The sequence below is a fragment of the Medicago truncatula genome, chromosome 1 (genome assembly GCF_003473485.1).
Source record: "Medicago truncatula cultivar Jemalong A17 chromosome 1, MtrunA17r5.0-ANR, whole genome shotgun sequence".
In the NCBI taxonomy this organism is placed as follows: domain Eukaryota; kingdom Viridiplantae; phylum Streptophyta; class Magnoliopsida; order Fabales; family Fabaceae; genus Medicago; species Medicago truncatula.
The window spans coordinates 41,266,214-41,281,301 of NC_053042.1; the positions used below are offsets into that span (position 1 = coordinate 41,266,214).

A 15,088-nucleotide genomic window follows, 5' to 3' on the forward strand; every position below is an offset into this window, starting at 1 on the left:
ACACTTATGATGGAAAACAATTAAATTGATAATAGTAAATTAAAATTCATAAATCACCACAATGACAATAGTGGTTTTGGCTCAAGAAATTTTAGAAATAAGAATGTATACAGGGAGTGAGATGGAGAAGAAAGAGATTTCGTAACTCAGAAATAAGAAAACACAAGTCACGTGATACCTTTATTGCGACTTTCTAATCTCTGCCATCAATTACAAATCTAAAAGCCCACAATCATTCCTATCATTTTCATATATAATTGTTATTCTCATTCTCATATGATATGTCTATATATTATGAGAAGTGTGTTCCAATTTTAAACCATATATAGTAAATACTAAAACACTTTTAGTACTTACTTAGGATAGGATTCTGTGGACTTAGGATAGGATTCTGTGGGCTCGTTGGTAAATTTGAAAGTGGAAGAAACGTGGTGGCTGAAAATGGCAAGTCATATATAACCAGTTGTCAATCATAGAATTTCCCAGCACAGTTACCTTCAATTAATTAAATTAATTAATAATTTATCATTTATTTTTGAGGTGATCTAGTTATTTATTTATTCAAGGGTAAAGTTTGCATATTAAACTGTGTTGAAATACTGAAAACCAGAATGCCCAAACCCTGAAACCGCCAATAGATTCTATCAAAACAAATCATTATCCATTCATAAATACCAGGTGCTTGTCTTTTGTGCTTACCTCAAGTAACAAAACTTACTATAAATAAACTATATATTATATTCAGCTATTCGACCGATCATAATTTGAAGCACAATATATATAAAGTTTCTACCTCTACAAACTACTGAATATTTCTTTGCTCAATTATCAATCAACCAACCTTGTGATCTATCTCAAACCGAATTATCAAGCAGTGTGAAATGGCTGGCATAACAGAAAACGGAAGAAGAATCATGGTAGCTATTGATGAAGGAGAAGAGAGCATTTATGCTCTCACATGGTGCCTCAAGAATTTGGTTTTTCAAAATTCCAAAGATCACCTTATCCTCCTCTATGTTAAGCCTCCTCGTGTTGTTTATTCTGCCTTTGATGGCACAGGTAATTAAACAAAATTTCATGGTACGCAGCAAAGAATTTTCTATTAATTTTGTAAACTCATTTAATTAATTTTTGTATCATGTATATGTTTTAGGATACCTATTCTCTTCTGACATAACGGCAACCATGGAGAAGTATAGTCAACAAGTTGCTGATTGTGTTTTGGAGAAAGCCAAGATAGTCTGTAATGATGTCCAAAATGTAAGTATACGTATATGTATACATTAATCAATTGTTACTAGTTAATGTGTATATGTTCCTCCTCATTTTTATCAATAGTTAATTATTTAATAATTAATTTGTGATGTGGTTTAGGTGGAGACGAGGATAGAGAATGGTGACCCTAGGGATGTAATATGTCAGGCTGTTCAAAAAATGGGTGTTGATATCTTGGTTATGGGAAGCCACGGCTATGGTGTCATCAAGAGGTGAGTTTGTGATAATTCAAACAATACATTTAGTGCATATTTCATTTCACATTGAGTTAGACATGTGTCTTATGTGATTCAAATTGCTAGAGTCAATAATAGTCCACACATTTACACAAAGAATGTAAATCAAGATCAGATCGTCTAAATTTCATGCATATATTGATTTTCTTTAGAGAAATATTGTGCTTGAAATATCGACCATCTGATCTCGATTTAAGACCACCAATATGTGTCTTACCTAAGATGTGTCACCTCTATATTTGAATTGTAAAGTTATTTTTGTTAGAATGAGCTAAGGTACATGTGTTGTGAATTGTAAATTTAATTTGGTTCTGGATATTATTGTTGAATGGCAGGGCTTTCCTTGGAAGTGTGAGCAACCACTGTGCACAGAATGTGAAGTGCCCTGTTTTGATTGTGAAGAAGCCAAAATCAACCACTGGAGGAGATAATTAAGATCTAATAATCATATTTCCTTATTTTGTTTTTTTCTTCTTGTAAATAAATATACTACTTTCCTTATTGCTATTGCTATGAACATGTCCTTTGGGTTGTGCGTGTCTTGTTCCTTCATCTTAGAAGGAATATATCTTTTCAAATATTAAATGATAAAGGTTAAAGTGGCGTGTTTATTTATAATTATTAAAGTTGGCTCTTTGTTATTTTTTATTCTAAAGTGTTTTTTTTATAGGTTATCTCATTTGAAATTTATGCTTTTTTTTTGGGTTTGAGATTCGAATCCCAATCATACATATATTATACAAGTTCTTTGATAAATGAGTAAGCTCACGGAACTTTTTTTATATCCAATTATTTTTATTATTCTCATTGTGCTATTAGCTACTGTGGCTCATGAATTGTTGTCAAGTGAAAGTAGATAATTAGGGAACAAGGATATGACATGTCAATCCTCTATTTCTTTTTAATTACAAGTTTTTTAGAAGGAAAAAATGTCTTATTTGTTTGCAAATTGAAATGCTTCATCGATCATTGTTAATTTATACAAAAATAGAAGGCAAGAGAGTAAAATGGGTGTATCACACAATAAAAACTAATAGCAACTACTAATGATATATATATTTAAACAGTAATGCTATTTCCTACGAGGAAAAAATCCACGAAAGCCACGAACAGGTGTAATGCGCTGCACATATAGTATTTTTTTCATTTATAAAATAAAAACAAAAAACGGGTGTTTGGTGGAAAACAAGGGGATGCTAGCCTATTCTTGGTTTTCGTTGAAAAAACTTGCCGTGGTATTAGGTATTTTCCATATTCAAAAGATTGTTTTTTCCAGAAAAAAACTATATATTTTGAGTTCTTTAAAAAAAACAAACTATATTTTGAGTTGTGCGGTTAAAAGGACGTTATATAAAAATAGAGGGCGTACGTTCACTCCAAATCACATTTTACCTTATAGCTATTGATCGATTTTTCTACTTCATTCTGATTCAACGTGTTTACCTTCATGAATAATTGGTTGATTTATATATTTATACTCTGTATTTCAATTGAAACTAGTTGGACAATTCTCTTGAGATTTGACAACTCAAAAAAAAAATCGAGATGATTTATTTATGTTTCCCGACTCTATGCATTCCTTATATGAATTTTGTATTCATGTACTTGAGACTTATGACCCTTGCTATTGTATAAAACATGAATCTTTATTCTTAATGTGAAATTATGTATTGTGCATTGTGTCTTGATGAGTTATTGACTCTATCACTTGTATTTGAGATAAGATGCTTCAGAAATGATGATCCTAAATTAAATTTCTATATACTTGATGTAATTGCCCAAAATGCAATTGCTAGTATATATCCATAACATGTAATGTGGAAGTGTTCTTGAGACACCATGGCCCTTGTTGCAACCGCAATATGCAATATGATTTTTTGTTCATTGATGTGAAATAGGATGATGTGCATGTGCTTTGATGGGTTGGTGACTCTAATCACATATGAGATAGAATGCTTGAGAGTTGATGATTCCAAATTAAACCCTTTTATGAATCGAGAAATTATTTCTTGGTCACAAATACAAGAAAAAAAGTGTCGCACACACACATAATTGAACAAAAATTAAAGAAAAAATAATTAAATAATATGACTAAATTCTTTTTCATTTAATTTTCTCTACTTATGTGAGTGTGCCTAAACCTTTTTTATTTGTATTTGTGTTCAAGCAAGTCTTCCAATCATATAAAATCAGAATTCTATACTTGATGGTTAATGCCTCTAATGTTCACCAAAAAAAAAAAAAAAACCTCTAAATATTGTCACCATACGATCTTTGTATTCATAACATGAAGTTGGACAATGTTCTTGAGACTTAGATGTCCCTTGTTACGATAACAACATGGATCTTTATCTTTAATATAAAATAGGATAAGTTCATGATTGACTTTATCCCTTTTATAGAACAATTGATTGATGTGCATTGTGCATTGTAATGCACGGTCATAGGTTTTAGCCTCTTATTATAAAATTGTCTCAAGAGGATTTTCCTTTCCCATTTTATTTTAATGTTAAATTTTAGCCGAAATATGATCACGATTCGTGGAAAAAGATACTGATAAAGAGGAGAGCAAAAGGGAAATTCAAGTTATACTTCCTCCAGTCACTATTACAAGTAAAACTTCACTTTTTAAATAAGTTTTGCTTAGTAATCGACGGGAGTATGATATTGGAACAATAAGATGTACGCTCACTCTTTACCACTTTATCTTATTCATGATTGATATCATCATCGCTTCTTTACCCGTCTATCATTTTGTTTGAAGAACACTTTTAATCTCATGACTACCACTTTCATCCATCACTAGCCGGAAATATTCCTACGTTGTTTGGTTAAATCATAACATGGATTGTTTTAAAAATGATTGTGTTTTTTCAGCTTATCAATCAATTATTAACGCTATATATCATATGCATAATCGAATGACATAACTACTTTAAACTAATTCTTTGGGACTTAGAAGCTAGACGATTTACACAGATTCATAATCGGGAAACTCATTAAAACATCAAAAAGATAAATTCAAATGAGAACCAAAAAGACATCGTTGTCTGTTCTAATCAGCTGAAACAGTCTAATGGGATGAAGCAACAAGCTCAAGTTTTCGCTTGCAGTTTTCAACAGTTTGCTTATCTAGGGGAAAAACACTACACAACTAAAAAAAAGATATAACTGACTCCGGAATAAAACTTGTGCTCACTCCGCATATGACATATGCTTTGCAAACTCCCTAGAGCTCATCCTGCAAACAAACGGAGGGGAAAGAACTGTTAAGACATTGCTATTGAAATTGATTTAAGAACATATTTGACAGAATGAAAAAACCTACATGTACGTCATCTTTATTGGTTTCATCGCTGTCTTCGCCAGCTTCCGCCTTTGACTCATCATCAGAGTCGTGGCTAACTTCATTGGCATCTTCTTCATCCTCTTCCGCATCAGAATCAACTGGATCATCCTTTGTTTCCTGACAAAGAGTTATGGAAGTGTAAGAAGAGTCTATGTTCTTACAACAAAACTAGTAAAATTGGAACAACATGATATGTTTCAAATATGCTTTTCAGAATCAAAATGTACCTCCTCCTCTTTCTTCTTCTCAGCCTCTTCAAATGCTGCCTTCTCAGCCTGCAAGAACATATTTTCACCAAAGAGATCAATATCCATTAAGATTTATTCCTTAAGGCCAAAAGATTGAATGAATAGAAAACATCTTACATCTTTCTGCTTGCCCCATGTTTCTTCAGCAACTTGCTTAGCATACTCAGGATCATCGGTAATAACAACATTGTCAAACAATGTACCAGATTTCACCTGCAAAGTTAAGTAGCTTGCTGGTCAGAGTTTGGAACTAAAATGCTCATATCAAGTGGAAAAAGTAAACATAACAGAAACAGTACCTGCCACAATTCAATGCCAACATACTTCAACTTGGGGAAAACATAGATGTCAGGGTCGTCCTTGAAGTCTGGTAAATATATAAATTACGAATGTTAAAAATACTTCAAAACCTAAAAGCAATTACATAACATCAACTGTGAAAACAAGGATGAAAAGCAAACCTGGGTTGTCAATCAATGGTGCCTTCCACTTTCCACTGTAGTTGGGGTTCTTGATTTTCTGCCAAGACGTAACACCCATAGTATGTAAAAACAAATCAATTCCTAAACATATTGCAATATGCCATCAATTAATGCTTCCACACAAACAAACCTTTGGCTTCCATGGTCCCTTGTACTCTGGGTTGGCAATGGTAGGTGCGGTCCACTCACCATCTTCCTCGTCATCCCAGTCCTCAGGCTACACAACAATTATTCTAATCAGCAACGCCACAAGATAATGAGAGATGAATGAACACAGCAATGGGAAAAAACAAACCTTTTTGGCATCAGGATCTGCGACCTCTTTAGGGATGTCATCATATCCCTACAAATACAGACAGGATGTCAGAGTCAATATCTGATACACCACATAGTACATGGTAACCTCATAAAAAGTATAGAAAAAGGTATTACCTCTGGCTTCTTGTCTTCGGGATCAGGAATAAACTCCTTATCATCCCAATCCTCTGGCTGTAAGTATTTAAATTATGATTAGAAATTAGAAAGTAGGAATACATAAATCAAAAGGAATCTGGCAATTAAACTATAAACGTAGGTGAAAAGGGTACCTTTTTGGCCTCAGGGTCCTTGATTTTCTTTGGTGGGAGAAGACTCCAGTCAGAGTAGAGACTACCTGTTTGCTTCTCCACATTATCAATCAAAATGCTGTAGGTTGCATCAGGACGGATGATGAATGTGTAAACATGAGTAAGCTGGTCAGTCTCACAAGGAACATCCTTCTTGATTAAGTGGTTTGTGTCATTGTAGGTCAGAATAGCGTGTACTTTCTTGGTGCTGTAACCACAGATATCTGGACCAAACATGATACTGCAAAATAGTAACAAATGAAAGAAAATCAGTTATTGTCCCATATAATCTAAGACATTATAAGCCGTGGAAGAGAAATAAAACTAGAGGGGATATTATAAATCACCTGTAAGGAGTATCACCGCCAAAATTCTTCTGATCAACATCGCCGCTAAGCAACTTCATGTAACCACCACCACAGTCAAGTTTCTGTTCATGCTTGACAGAAAATTGGAAGACTAGTGTGTTATCCTTATTGCTGAATTCAGGGAACTCGGCAGAGATAGCATAAAATCTGTAATCTTCACTGGTTTGAATACCTGCGGAGATATCAAACATTTGAGAAAATCAACCTCAATATCATCTTTCAATTAAAATTAAACACCAGCAACAATAAAACAAGGTTGTTCAACACAACAATTTAGTTTACCTTTGTCATTAGCGTCTCCATTCCATTGACCAGAGGTGTAGTTCCACTCCCCAGCCAAGTTCTCGTCTTTCTTCCATTCGGATTTTACCCACCGGCTTTCCCATCCATCTTTAGCATTCAACATAATGTATCAACACACGAGTTAGAAATAAGGAAAATGATGATTATAAAATATGCACTATATACTAATTACCCATGAATATGGACTATCCTTACCAAAAAAGGAAAAACAGAACAGTTCTTACAGTAATAATATTATGGCCCTGTTTGATTAGCTCAAATTGATTTCGGAAATGCTATAAGCTGTGACTTATGGAAATAAACTGAAAACAGCTTATGAACATTTCATAAAGTGTTTTCATACGTTCTTCCGTAGAGTCTCACAGATGCTTATGCCACTAGATAAGCTCAAATAAGTTAATCTAAATAGTTCTTACACACAAAAACAGAGACAAATAATTCAAAGTAAAAAAAAAAAAAAACTACCATTACTTAATCCGGACACACAACTCAAATCAATTAACGTCTTCAGAAATGAGATTAAAAGGATTGTAAACAAAATGAAATGGAAATTCAAATACAGTTAATCGTCACTGCTGTTTATATATCACTAATCCATGATCAAAGATTAATTAACCAAAAAACGTGCCAAATAATTTTCAAATGAACATCATCACGTTCAGTACACACGTGTTCAGATCTACTCCAGACAACGACAGTTCAGATCAAATCAAAAATCTAATAATTCAGATCGAGATTCAAATCACATTATAAAAACACCGATCGTGAAAATTCGATCACATTATTGAAATCACGCAACAATGCAAAACGGAAAATTCAAATTCTATAAATTACAAAGACGAAGGTTAAATTCAAGATGATCTAGTAAAGGTGAAATGAAAAAAAGAGATATAGAAATGAATGATATACCTTGGAAGCGTTCTTCGAAGAAAACCTTCGCAGAAGCGATGGAGAGAAGGGAGAAAAGAACGAGAGAAAGAAGGTTAGGGTTTCGAACCCTAATCGCCATTGCAATGGAATCGTTCGCTGAGATCGAAAGAGAACGAAATGAGAGTGAGAGCTACTTTGGAAATTGACTGAGCTTCGTGTTCTATATAGCGGTTCGTTCTTACATTGATTCTTTCAGTGCTGTGGGTAAATTTGGTAATTTACGTGGATGTTGCTTACGTGGACAATATGTGGCAGATTGTAGCCATTTAGTGAGTGCCACGTAGGGGAAGATTGTCATTGGTGTTGTGTGGCGTAGTGTTATTGGGAGTTAGTGTAACTGTAGGAATTGTACACGTAAATGGGACTATGAGATATTTACGGAACTGCCATTGGACTGTTATCTTTGCATTTTTGGGAGGGAGGTCGTTGAGTTGTTTAACACTATGAAGATATATGCTAATGGTTGATTTCTCTCGGTGTGGGGACAAAATCAACTACTCCATCACTCTATTTTTGGGTTCAAATAATTAAGATCACTTTCCATTTTAAAAACCTTTTTAGTTTTTTTTTATTTTTTTATCTATTACTCTATTTCTATATCGCATTTGATCAATTCACATAAATTAAAAGAGATAATATTCCTTATATTTGTGACATGACACGGGATGTAATAGATATGATTTTGATTTTATAGAATATTATGGTATCATTATTTTGCAAATATACTAGTGTTTTATAGAACATTAAGTTATAAGATCTGATCTAGGTTCAAAATATGAAGAGAAAAAATTGAGTCTATATTTCTCCAAATGAAAGAGGTTGAGAGAGTATAAAATGGAGAGGATCTTGACTTAATTTACATTAATTGCAAATAATTAGAAATTGTTTTTTTTACATAACGTAGCTACGAACTTAATTTACATTGACGTTCAACGAAAATCATATATATAAAAGATAATTTGTTTTATAAAAATATTAGTGTTAGGAACACTCTCCTTTTATTAATTGTGATGATAGAATAAGTTTTCGTTGAATGTTGGTGCAAAATTAATTTACAACAACATTATATCACAATTGTCCATTAAACTCTTTTATTGCAAAACTCTTTTAAATTTTACATTCTTGCATACATTAATTTTTTCACAAATTCTTACATACGTTCATCTGAATCTATTATTATGCCATCTTTTTAGTCAATTTACAACGTATACGTTTATAACGTAATTGTCTGATAATTAGTGACGTATCAATATATTTCTTTTGAGCAATAGTGACACATCAATATTATTTTTTGAAAGAATATTTAATTACGAAAATAATGTAATGTTAATTGAAAGCATTAAAGTAAATTACACTCCACTTCCTTCAAAGATGCTTGAATTACATTCTTCTTCTCTCTTATGTGAAAATATACACCCTCCTCCCTTGAATTGTAAAATCTACACTCTCCTCTCCTATAAGATGCTTGAATTACAACTCTCTCCCTTTATAATTAAATATACACTACACTTTAATCTATTTTAACATAAATAAATATTTTTATGATATATAGTAATTTTGAACCACCATTTAAGAAAAATAAATTCATTTCTTTATAATTTAAATATTTTGTTATTAATTCTATAATTTATGGTATAAAATTAACTTTTAAATAACCATACTTTATTGTCTTTAGTAATTTTTCACATATTTTAATTTTATCTTTGGTTGTTTCATATTTTATAATAGGGTTTAAAACTATATGTTAATGAAATTGTGAATAAAAAATAGCATAAAAATATGTATTCAAATTTTGATTATATTAAAATAGACCCGCAATACTATTCTTTTACAAAGTGTCTTAGATTTCTTTTTACTAGATTATTAGAAATTAAAAAAAAATTGAGGTAGAAAATTATAGATTTTAACAAAGGAGGGGAGGGGAGGGGAATGTAATTCATGTTTCTCTTAGGGGGAGGATAGTGAAATATTTTCTAATATGTTTTGAATAAGAGGGAAGATAAATAAGATGAGATGAGAGTATAGACCACTTACAATGGTTTGTTTAATGGCACATTCAACACCAATATTGCTTCCAATGGTGTGTTTAATATGTGTTGAATGAGGGAATAGAAGAGAGAGAAGGTGAATGGATTCAACACCAATTAACCCTGCCACGCATGCCACGCGGCGCCTCGAAATTGGCTGAAAACTGGCGCGTGCAACACACGCGCCGACAGGGCGCGTGAGAGGTCAGACGGTCGGAGAGAGAAACGCATTTTGGAAAGATAAGGACACGTGGCGCGTTTTAATTGGTTGTCCGGATTCTTATCATTTTCATAATTTAACCTCAATTATTTCGTTGTAAATTAATTTAAAAAAAAAAAAAAATTATACCAAAATTCATGATTTTTTTTTCTCTATAAATAGAGACTTGGTTCATTTGATTTGGACACAGAAAAAAAAACCAAGTTTTTCACTATCTTCTTCTTATTATTATCTTTCTATTAGCAAACTAAGTGAAATTTTAATCTTATTTTTAGTGAAATGGATCCCAATAATAACCATTTCAACAACCAAAATTATTCTAATTACCCATTTAACTACGAAAATCCCAACAATTATCCAAATTGCATTTTAAGCTATTTGTGTGTTGCGTGCTTAGTTTGTTGTATTGCATTTTAAGTTAAGAAAATATAAATAAATTATTTAAATAAATTTTGTTTTTACAAAAAAAAATAAAAATTAAGTGTATCTTTATTTTAATTTAATTATAATCGATAATTTTAATTTTATGTAATTATAAAAACAAAAATATAAATTAAATAAAGAATAAGAAATAAAAGGTGGTGGGGTAGGGTGTTGAATGAAAAAACCATTGGAGATGTAAAAATTGAATGAGTGTTGAATTAAGAGAGATAAAATGATGTGGAGTGTTGGGAATTGAAAAAGTGGGTGTTGAATGGTATTATTGTGTTGAACCATTGTACATGGTCTAATTTAAGCATCTTTGAGAGAAGAGGAGTGTAATTTACTCTATTTATAATGAATGGGTGTCAGTACGAAAGCATTATTTATAATGAATGAGTGTGAGTACAATTGTACAAATAGTTAACGTGTTGGATGTGTCGGTGTTATAAACTCTTAGAATTTTTTTATTTTTTTTGAAGAAATAAACTCTTAGATATATCATATCTATCTATATAAATTTCAATGTCTAATAATAAAAAAAATAATTTAATAAAAAAATATATATAACATATATATTGCGTACATTTGATTCAAAATGTCTCACCATAATGCGAAAGAATAATTTGCAAAGTCAGCTCCGAACGACCAAACATATGCATTATCAGTTAGATTCGGATCGGCCGTCACTCGTCAGTGTGGTACTGGTGCTGCTCTATCTAGCCATGCCAAAACTAGACCATCACCATTTTTCTCATGAAATTCACAAACTTCTCAATTTTGGAAAATTATTTTTTGATGGACAAACAAACAAAACTAAGCTCTCAAAAAATTAACTCCCATTGCATCGAGCAAGAATATATATAGTTGAGAAAGTTCAATAAGAGAAGATTGAAGAATGACAACAGTTTGTATAGAAGAAACACCATGCTTAGCAAACCAATTTGTAGAAATATTTCTTTCATGAAGAGTGTGATTGAAACTAAGATCTCAATTGTAATATAAATCCTTTTAGGTTTAATTACACTTTTGGTCTTTGCATTTTGACCAATTCACGAAATTGGTCTTACCTCTTTTAAATCGAACAAAATCGTCCCTAAACTATATGTTTTTTTTGCAGTTTTAGTCATATTTCCCTATTTCCAACTCCAAAAACGCACAGAAATGACAGTTTTAGTCTAACCACCTATGCTCAACCATGAAATAAACAAGGAATAAATCATGTGGGTACAAGGAATCTACTGCAAAAATCATATAGTTTAAGGACGATTTTGTTCGATTTAAAAAAAGATAGGACCATTTTCGTGAGTTGGTCAAAATGGTATGACTAAAAGTGTAATTAAACCATCCTTTTAATATGGGAACCAATAGCGCATATGGGTGAGTCAAGGGGTGGTCATCCTCTAAGAGAAACAACACCGACAAGGGATAGTTATCCTTTAATTTAGGTCATGTTAACTAGTAACTCCAACACTAGTTATCATTATTTTTTTTTGTTAACGAAACAAAAAAAAAGAGTAAAATCTGTATTGATTTTTTTTTATCATCAATAGGGTGAGAATAGGTCAAACCAACTAGCTAACGTCGAGTCTAGACTAGAGTTTTTCTTAAGTAACGAAGACTAGGACTTTTATATGGTAAGCAACTGAATTTATATAATAAATAGCAGTTGAATGCAAAATAATTGAATATGAGATAACTGAATCTTTCTCGGATCCATATAGGCCGTGACTCGTGAGAGTGTTAGAATCAATCAAAGTTAAGTGGAGCTTAACAATTTAATATTTTACTTGTGTTCCATGTATATAGTGTCGTGAATTGAAGTGACTATTTATACGGAAGCACATTTCAAGGAAGAGATTCATGCGTGGATATAGAAATATAGAATACTGTGAATGAGGGGAAATTAGGCCAAACATGGGGCGTTGTGTACTGCCGGCAATTGGCCAGTTGGACTAATGTTCGTCTTTAAATACCATAGATATATATTTTATTGGATACACACAATCAATCAAACAAACCACTATATCTTTCTCGGCCTTTTGGCTAAGATCAAGTGTAGCATATGTTCTTATCAGTTTAATATCTGATATGTGGTCCAACGGATCAAAAAACAATGTTATAAAAGCCGTTTCAAAAAAAATAAAATCAAACAAACCACTTTTCAGAATTTATCCTTTTTTCTTTTTGCTTTATTTTTCATTTATGCACTGCATAGTTTAGTAGCTCACAACAACATTCAACTTCATGGTGGGGTTTATCATGGAAAAAGGAAGTTCTTTCCCATCATGGGAAAGTAAATATTTATCATTAGATTAAAGAGGATCACTGGTCTTATTATAGTCTGCAAACACTGTATCTTTCCAGACTTTATCTTCAACCTCACTACCATCTCTCTCATTTCACCACCACCACCACCACACTTAAGTCAACAACCACCTAACCAAAGTTTGACGTGAAAAAACTATATCAAATTGAATACTGATTTTCAATTTGTTTTGCAGTTTGACATGAAATTTTTCTGTCAATCCCTTTCACAAGTACCCTTATTGTTTCACAAATCTAGTATATTGATTCATGGCCTTTCTTGTAAGAACCCAAAAACACATACAAATAAAAATCGATGAGTCTGAGAATAAAAAAAGCTAGATTGTTAAAATATTGTTGAGTTGAAATGTTAAAGCTACAAGCATAAGGAATTTTTGATACCCATATGATATGAATAGAACCTCATAGGATTCAAAACCCATTGCAATTTGAAGCCACTTAAAAGTGTAGTGTTACCGAAACAAACATAAACAGTGGATTTGGCTTCCTTTGGTGGGTGAGAGAGATGAGAGAGAATGGTTAGGGAAGATAGGATAAAAAATTCAGTGTAGAGAGTGCATGATAAGAACATGTTCTTCGTTTAATCTAGTGGTAGAAATTCAACTTTCCCATGGTGGGAAAAAACTTTGCTTACCCATGCTAAATGCCACCCAACTTCATACTTAACACTCTTTAGGGGAGACAAGAAGATGATAGATAAAGTTCCTTACTCAATGTAATTGTTTGAAGCACAAAGGTAAATAAAGTTGAGAGCTATTAGCTGATACTTCATATAACTTTCAAGTTCGACAACAAATTTAGCATGCTCGATGGGACACTGCGTCAAATACTTTTGAAAAATTTAATTCGCTGGGTCAAGATTATGTTTGATGTATGCACTTGCATTATGGTAAAAGTCTCAACAACATAGACCAACCATCAGCTTCAACATAAAATAAGTAAGGCCAACATAGACCTAATGATCCATCACAAACATTGGGAGTGCCAACACATGTGTCTTCCCAAGTGATTTTGGAGATGCAACCGTTGATCCATTGAACGACCGTTAGTTATGACCATATTTTTTACTAGACAACATATTGACACGAATACATGACATCATGTATTAGATATCTTAACAAAATGTTGACATTCTTAAACTCCATGGTTCACAACAAGGGTCAACAATCTAAAGAGTTGGAGTCCATACGAGTCAATGTTGGTGACAGTTGTGTCACATCAACTATTCAAGGAATTCAAGAGAACCAATGTCAGGATGTCTTAACCAGTGTCAGGAAGGTTTTGTAAAAGTCAATCGATTGTTGCAACAACAAGACCTTGACATACTCGGTTAAATCCTTATACATCAGGCACCTTCATTTCTTTAAATTTTCAACCTGATACTTTTGAATGACTAACGATCAGGCACCTTCATCTTCTCGATCTAGACAAAGGTAGGAGGAAATATTTTGGAGTTTAATAGAGGATTTCACATGATCAAAATTTCCATTTTATTTGATGAAACAAAAAGGGGGGATTAAGCCTCAAAGCATGATGTTAAATTGGGCAAGGGTGCATGAAATTTTTATACCAAGAGTCATATTATTGGAAAACACAAGCTCTTTCATCGCCCACCAAATGCTATTATTTATGCATGACAATGTATTTCTTCACATTCCTCTCAAACAAAAAATCATATTTCACCGTATTGTCATATCATGCAATACCACATTTACTATTAAAAAAAATACATTATTCATTTTTAATTATAAATGTAAATTTTGCTTAAAAAAATTATAAATGCAAATATTACAAAAAAAATAGTATTTATTTTTTAAAAAGTATTTTCATTTTTTATACAATAAATAATAAATGTGATATGACCCATGTTAAAATTGAAATCGTAGCAAAATTTATTGGGTGGATTACCCATATGGTAAGCAAAAACTATGTGTTAATGCTTGATATCTGAAACAATAATGAAACAGAATAGACGACAAATTTTCATGGCTGAATTATCCAATGGATGCCGGCATTCATTTGATTATTATTGTTCAGAAATTTGGATGCTTAAATTCGAAGCCATTTGATGATGCCTCAGAAACTACAACCAATAAGAGCTGCTGCCACATTATTTATGATTCATTTTATTGCGTGGACCACATTATTTATTATGATTCTAGAGTATTCCATCAAGTAGAAGTACACAAGTGGCGTAGGTTCCAAGATCTAACTTTGGCTTGATTTGTATAGTCCCACATCCCCACCCCTTACATACGTAATCCGTAAGCAATTATCATTAGCCTCCAATTTAGTAA

At 32.3% G+C, this 15,088-nt stretch overlaps 2 protein-coding genes and 1 pseudogene across 3 annotated transcripts; 2 read left to right on the plus strand and 1 right to left on the minus strand.

Annotated features, from left to right (window-relative positions):
• The first annotated feature begins 634 nt into the window (after positions 1-634).
• Positions 635-2,159, plus strand: LOC11415678 (universal stress protein A-like protein). The gene is made up of 4 exons (XM_003591163.3): positions 635-1,059; positions 1,154-1,260; positions 1,375-1,487; positions 1,847-2,159. The coding sequence occupies exons 1-4, from the start codon at positions 882-884 to the stop codon at positions 1,944-1,946; spliced, it is 498 nt and encodes a 165-aa protein (XP_003591211.1). The 5' UTR covers positions 635-881; the 3' UTR covers positions 1,947-2,159.
• Positions 2,160-4,481: 2,322 nt separating this feature from the next.
• On the minus strand, positions 4,482-7,946 carry LOC11416675 (calreticulin). Of its 2 annotated transcripts, XM_003591164.3 has the most exons (13): positions 7,776-7,946; positions 6,846-6,953; positions 6,543-6,735; positions 6,178-6,436; positions 6,023-6,079; positions 5,886-5,933; positions 5,721-5,807; positions 5,570-5,627; positions 5,408-5,475; positions 5,226-5,321; positions 5,088-5,135; positions 4,840-4,977; positions 4,482-4,752 (listed from the first exon to the last, which is right to left on the minus strand). In XM_003591164.3, exons 1-13 carry the CDS (start codon positions 7,873-7,875, stop codon positions 4,741-4,743), a joined length of 1,272 nt encoding a protein of 423 aa, XP_003591212.1. In that variant the 5' UTR covers positions 7,876-7,946; the 3' UTR covers positions 4,482-4,740. The 2 variants fall into 2 exon arrangements, with proteins under 2 accessions (XP_003591212.1, XP_024638651.1); XM_024782883.1 differs by lacking the exons at positions 5,886-5,933; positions 6,023-6,079.
• A 4,542-nt stretch (positions 7,947-12,488) lies between these two features.
• Positions 12,489-12,596, plus strand: LOC112418837 (uncharacterized; annotated as a pseudogene).
• The last annotated feature ends 2,492 nt before the right edge of the window (positions 12,597-15,088 follow it).